We start from the raw sequence: 5,948 nt of genomic DNA, 5'->3' as shown, positions 1-5,948 counted from the left end.
AACAGCAGTATGTGTAGAACCGCTTCCCATGCTGCGCCGGAGAATGCAGTGGCGTTGGGCCCGTGTTTTGTTCCACTTGCTCTCCCTTCACCGGATGTGGGTGTTATATTCAAGAGTGGTGATGACGTACGGCAGGATCAGTTGGTCGTGCAACTCGTGCAGCTCATTGACGGCATGTTGCGAAAGGATGGCCTTGATCTCTGCCTCACGCCCTACCGCGTTATGGCGACAGGGACGACGGAGGGTCTTGTGGAAATTGTGCCAGATGTCGTCACGTTTCAGAGTGTACAACGGGACATTGCGGGATACATTCGTTCACATAATCCGACCAACAAGGCGTATGATGCTGCCATATGTCGCTTTACGAAGAGCTGCGCTGGCTACTGCGTTCTCACCTTTATCCTTGGAATTGGCGACAGGCATTTAGAGAACATTCTTGTGACGCACGACGGAAGGCTGTTGCATATCGACTTTGGGTACATTCTCGGCAATGACCCGAAGCCCTTCCCACCGCCGATGAAGATCAACAAGGAGATGGTGGAGACACTGGGTGGGCCCCAGAGTGAACGCTATGCGGACTTCAAGTCCTACTGCTGCAGCTCGTACAACATTATCCGGAAGCACGCACCGCTTATTCTGAGCATGTTGCTGCTCATGGTGGATGCGTCCATTCCACAGATATCGGGCGATGGCAAGTTGGACCCACGCGTAAATTTGCTCAAAGTGCAGGAGAAACTGCGGCTGGACCTCTCAAATTCCCAGGCGGCGCAGTACATTCAAAACGTCATCGCGGACAGCGTCGGATCCATCTTTACAAATCTCTGGGACGTCATACATGTTGCAGCGCAGGCAACACGGCACTAAGCAGAACCCATTGAATCAACAAGAAAAAAAAAAAAAAAAAAAAAGGATGTGCCGAACGGATTAATTGTTGGGCGGTGTTTTCCCCTTTTTTTTTTTTTTTTTTTTTTTGCTGTTTTTTCTTTGGAGGAGATTTGTCCTTTGCGCATTGTTTTGCTGACGTTTTTATTATTATTATTATTTTCTTTTTCATTTCTGCCTGATTTGTTTTTTTTTTTCGGGAGGAGAATTCCCGCGTGTTCCCGGAGGTTTGCATTCCCCTGCTGCCATCAATGTTTCTCCTGTTCACCCATTCCTTTTCTGCTGAATTTTCTTTCTTTTCACGCGGAGAAACAGAAAACAAATAAAAATAAAAATAAAAAATCAGCATAAATGAAGCGACAATGCGTCGATGGCGCTTTGGACGCCGCTCATCCCGGTTTGTGTTTTCACCGCGAGGTGCTGACGTATTTGAGGTGGTCGGCCATTCGCCGCGACTTTCTGGAGGCACTGCAGGCCTCCCCGCACCTCCGCTTCATTGAACCGAAAAAGTTATGGCGCCACAGCCAGGAGGCACTGGGGAAGTGGGTCCTTTCGCAGGTGGCACGCGACACGCGAGGCGACAGAGATGCCGCCTCATCCGTCTCCTTCTTCCCTACAAGAGCCATGCTGTCGTCTGGCACATACGACGAGCAGCTCATCCGCGATATTTCGCTCAAGTGCGAGTCGTCCGGCACCCCAACAGTCGTTGCGAAAATTAAACAGTTAATTGCAAGTTTTAATCTCTCGAGGCGCTGCGAGGACGCGGCGGCGGAGGTGCTGCAGGAATTGGAATCCGCAAGTCCCTCCATTTACTGCACCCCATCTTTGCGCATCATTGACGCGGCGGAGGTGGGAAGCCGCACGGGGTCACAGCGTCGAGTGCATGGCGCCATCGCAGAGATTAGCGTCCGGCAGCCAAAACACGTGCGGCATGGTTGCCCGCCTGTTTCGATTCCACTTGCGGCGTACAAGAAACTGGAAATGTGCTACAAACATTTTGCTGAGAAGACAGATGGTGAGCGATATCCCAGGCTGGACTACGGCAACCGGTTTCTGCTTCGAGCGGCAACAATTGCGCTACGCTACGAAGGATGCCTGGCAACGGGATCACTGCAGTTGTGTGCCGATATCAGTCTAAAGCAACATTTGCATGCCGCTGGCTATCATGTCATGGATTTGTGTGCCTCCCCGATTAATGCGTACATGGGTTCCCCAAAGACTGGTTCCTACAACAACAATGAAGACTCATCACTTGAGGGTGAAAAAGTGCCTAATCACTTTTGCAGTGCCTTTCCTGACACAGATTGTTACTTTGGCAGCCTTGGTAGTGCGCTAAAGTTTGATGTTGAGACCGCATACAATTCACCTGTCGTAAATCCGGAAAAGAAGCCTTTGCTATTGACGCTTGATGTGCCTTATGATGAAGACCTCTGTGAACGGCTTTTCTCAAAGCTCGTGAATGACATGCAACAAGCTGCTAGTAAAATGATGATAGCGAATGAAAAGCAACTACCCCCGCCATTTGTTGTAGACTATGTGTTAGTGTTGCCTCTATGGTGGGATCTCCCGATGGAAAGAAAGAAGCTGCTCTTCACAACGTCTGGTGGTCCGCCACTCTCTTCAGATGAGGAGGAAACATCAATGGATGCTATTGTCAAGGAGCGCAGTGCCGTGTTGAACAACGGCTACACCGTCCCATACGAATGGCCACAACGTCTGGCGAAGACAGCAGGAAAAAGTTGGGTTTGTTTTGATGGTATTTTTGTTGGTGATAGTTACAAGTGCTTCTGTACCATCACGAATAAATGGATACCCGGTGTGACTGCCACAGAAGTTATTGGTTTGGCGCAACCCCGAGCGACCGCAGATGGAGGTCAATTGCTGGAGACGCTATTCGCTTCTTTCTATGGAACCCAGCAGGCTTAGAAGTCAGATATCTATCTATTGTTTTTCTGTTTGTCTTTTGGGGAGGAGGGGAGTTTAAAAAAAAAAAAAAAAGGGGGAGGAGTTGTGAGGAATCAACGGATGCGCTGAGGAAGAAGGGGAAGAGGGTGGAGATGTGAGGTGAATAATCGAGGGAAAAAGAACTGGAGGGTTGAATTTTTGTTTTTATGCCTTTTTCTCTCTCTCTCTCTCTGTATATATATATATACATGTATGTATTTATGTATGTGTGTCCCAATTCTCTTTAATGGGGTGTTTTCTCGCATATCTTTTCCTGCCTTTTCACCTCATTGCTACCTCTGCTTTTAGCTGCCTTATATATCTGTGGGAAAAGTGCAGAAATGGTTCGCTACGGGGGTCCACGGTTTGAGTTTTTCTTCACCCACCAGTTTCTTAACAACGAAGAGGCCATCCGTAAGGAGGACGCGCAGAGGGTTGCCTTTATTTTGCGCAGGCGGGAGCAGCAGAAGGCGGCACAGGCGGAATGCGAAGCCAAAAAACGACGCGAAGAAGAGGAGCAACAGCGGGCGGCGGTGGAAGCAGAAGAGGCAAGACGCGAAGCGGAGAGACAGCTTGAGTCCAAAAGGAGACACAGGTCCGAAAAGCAGCGGCGTCTGAAGGAGCTTTCGACCCCCGTTGTGCATGGCGGCCCCCTCTACTGCAGAGGCACGTATGGGCGCGTGATTTATCCATCCGCAAGAGGCGTGCCGCTGCCGCAGGGCCGCGCTGGTGCCGCGTACATGCCGGGAGTTGACCGCCACCGCATTGTGCCGCCTCCACCTGCCGCTGATGCCCATCCACCGTGGATGAGCAGCGGAACTGCGTGGATGCTCGAGAGAGCAGAAGAGAAGGAGGAGAAACGTTATTTATTCGCCCCATCCAAGCGTGACCCGGAGACGTTAAGGGAAACAAAGCAGACCATCGATGCCATCGAGCGCCACCACACAAGTCAATTCAAGAAGGATGGAGCCGGCGCCCAGGAGGAAAGTGCTGCCGCTGACGCCCTCCAAATACCGGCTGTCGGTGTTGACGTGCCGCCCAAATCAAAGCGCCCACCTTCAGTTTTTTCTCATGCCTCTTCGAACGAACCCATCAGAGCGCTCGGTACCCAGCACATGGAAACGATCAGCAAGAAGAAAGACGTACAGAATCATCTTTCGAGGTATGGCGGAATTTTATCGCCGCCACGACCTGCCGCAAGACCTCCCACACCGTTTGAAAATATGAAAGCGTCAGAACTGACGGTACGGTTGGTTCGTATGCAGCAACGACTAGGAAGGTGAAGAGATTTATGCATACATGTCGATGTCTATGATCGTCCTTTGCCTTTTTGTTGTTTCACTCTGTGCGGGTGCGGGTGTGCGTATATGTGTGTTTGTTGGCTGTGTGTTCACCGATGTAGATAGACCCGCATCCGGCACGAGGAGTCATTGGAAAAATGGCACCATTCATATTCTGTAAACAAACACACACATGGGGAAAAGAAAAAAAAAAAAAAAAAAGAGAGATGTATACATATATGCATGTCTTATTTGCTGTGGGAAGCAAAACAACGCAACGTTGTGTGGGAGACGTGCGCCACTGATGGCCCCAATGGCTTTTTTTGTTTTTTTGTTTTTTAACTGTTTTCTCCTCTTTTTTCCTTTTTATTTCTTTTTTTTTTTTTTTTTTCCTTCCTTTTTCCACACGCCCATAGGCACACGAACGGAGATATTAAAGGAGGAGGAGAATCAAGCGAGTTTCTAAAGAACCGGAAGAATTTAAAAAAAAAAAAAAAAAAGAAGAAGCAGAAGGAAGAAAAGAATGACGCAGCTTCATTCAATTGCCAGTCTTGACTATGGAGACGGTCGCACATGTGTCTGCCGTATCTGCGAGTGCGGTAAACATAGATGTACAGATGTAAAAATTCCCTTCTTTGGTGAGACAACATATCGTGACGAGTACGTCCCGAAGAGCACGGAGCGCGATGGACTGCGCAGGGAACGTGCCGCCGTCTTCCCGGGGAAGGCGGTGCCAGGCCACTTCAAGACGACAAAACAGGAGGCATGGGAACCGCTCGAAGGCAAAATAGTGCGGCCCGCTGAGTCTTTTAAGCCGCGCCCGGCGATTGGTGATCCACTGCCATTTATCGGCACAACAACGCACCGCAATGACTTCCCGGGGCACATGCCCGACCATGAGAGGGTGCGCTACAAACAGGAGCCCCTGCCCAAGATGAAGGGTTTTTATGAGACGACAAACGGTGCAATGCAAGGGCCCATCCGGAATTGTTTGAATTCCGGGGATATGCCGAAACCACCCAAATCCTTCCGCGGCGACGAGTCACTTGGCCAGGCACTACCGTTTGATGCCATTGCAACGTACACGGCGGATTATCCACCGAAGCAGCCGTTTTTTGCACCAAAGGACCGTCAAGCACTTGAGCGGGCAACGCTTCCCGACAATCGTGACTTTGAGACGACACATTCGACTTCGTACAAAGTGCCACCGCACTCACTGCGTCATATTTGCCCGGCCGCGCTTGTGCCGCCGCGTGCGCCATCTGTGGACGGTCATCTCAAGCTCTCTGTGTATGAAATCCCTTCGGGTGACATCACCGAGTAGAAGAGGAGTGGGCGTACTGGAAGCCAAATGGGGAAAGAAGGCAGGAGGAGGGGGTCGTAGTAAGAAGGATACATGCCCTTACACGTTCAAAAAACTAAAAAAAAAAAAAAGGAAAATGGAGATGTGGAGATGATGATTGGAGAAGTGTAATGTGTTGCTTTTGTGTTTGCATGCTTCTGCCGATCGCAACTTTCCGGTACGCTTATTTTGAGATGTTTACTTTTTATACGAGGAAGCATGAATGACGGTGATGTCTTTTTCTCGCTCTGCACCACCCATCCTTTTTGTGTATGTGTGGATATACATCTTCTACTGCTGATTGTTTTTCTCCCCTTTCTCACATTGTTTTTTGTTTGTTTGTTTGTTTTTTTTTTCCTGTCTGTCTGTGTGTAAAAAAAATTTTTTTTTTGTGTGTGTGTGCTTTTCTTCTTTTTTCTCTCTTTTTTGGCACCTTAGCCTGGCTGTTGTGTGGGTGGCACTTTTTTTTTTTTTTGTTTTTTTGTTTTTTTGTTTTTCCA

The 5,948-nt window shown here is 49.1% G+C and overlaps 4 protein-coding genes across 4 annotated transcripts, besides 15 other annotated features; all 4 read left to right on the top strand.

The window, feature by feature from the left end:
• On the top strand, positions 1-864 carry Tc00.1047053511065.50 (phosphatidylinositol 3-kinase, putative; the record flags this gene model as incomplete). The annotated part of the gene is made up of 1 exon (XM_799349.1): positions 1-864. A coding segment is annotated over one exon (864 nt), but the record flags the coding sequence as incomplete, so codon positions are not given.
• Positions 1-1,168: a sequence feature (heterozygous, Esmeraldo-like haplotype).
• Positions 885-908: a microsatellite.
• Positions 950-986: a microsatellite.
• Positions 1,024-1,079: a sequence feature (A-rich).
• Positions 1,169-1,775: a sequence feature (areas merged during assembly that could not be assigned to a particular haplotype. This can correspond to areas where the two haplotypes were merged or to regions with more than two copies in the genome that were merged during assembly.).
• Positions 1,203-1,223: a microsatellite.
• Positions 1,234-2,808, top strand: Tc00.1047053511065.36 (hypothetical protein, conserved; the record flags this gene model as incomplete). Its single annotated transcript, XM_799351.1, has 1 exon — positions 1,234-2,808. The coding sequence occupies one exon, from the start codon at positions 1,234-1,236 to the stop codon at positions 2,806-2,808; it is 1,575 nt and encodes a 524-aa protein (XP_804444.1).
• Positions 1,776-1,880: a sequence feature (heterozygous, non-Esmeraldo-like haplotype).
• Positions 1,881-1,954: a sequence feature (haploid, non-Esmeraldo-like haplotype).
• Positions 1,955-5,948: a sequence feature (heterozygous, Esmeraldo-like haplotype).
• Positions 3,023-3,059: a microsatellite.
• Tc00.1047053511065.23 (hypothetical protein, conserved) lies at positions 3,168-4,109 on the top strand (the record flags this gene model as incomplete). The annotated part of the gene is made up of 1 exon (XM_799350.1): positions 3,168-4,109. One exon carries the CDS (start codon positions 3,168-3,170, stop codon positions 4,107-4,109), a length of 942 nt encoding a protein of 313 aa, XP_804443.1.
• Positions 4,306-4,328: a microsatellite.
• Positions 4,425-4,508: a sequence feature (A-rich).
• Positions 4,572-4,630: a sequence feature (CT-rich).
• On the top strand, positions 4,630-5,430 carry Tc00.1047053511065.10 (hypothetical protein, conserved; the record flags this gene model as incomplete). Its single annotated transcript, XM_799348.1, has 1 exon — positions 4,630-5,430. The coding sequence occupies one exon, from the start codon at positions 4,630-4,632 to the stop codon at positions 5,428-5,430; it is 801 nt and encodes a 266-aa protein (XP_804441.1).
• Positions 5,773-5,801: a microsatellite.
• Positions 5,910-5,945: a microsatellite.

The sequence above is a fragment of the Trypanosoma cruzi genome, genomic scaffold, assembly GCF_000209065.1.
Source record: "Trypanosoma cruzi strain CL Brener 1047053517043 genomic scaffold, whole genome shotgun sequence".
Classification (NCBI taxonomy): domain Eukaryota; phylum Euglenozoa; class Kinetoplastea; order Trypanosomatida; family Trypanosomatidae; genus Trypanosoma; species Trypanosoma cruzi.
This window is presented reverse-complemented; position numbering and strand designations above follow the sequence as displayed.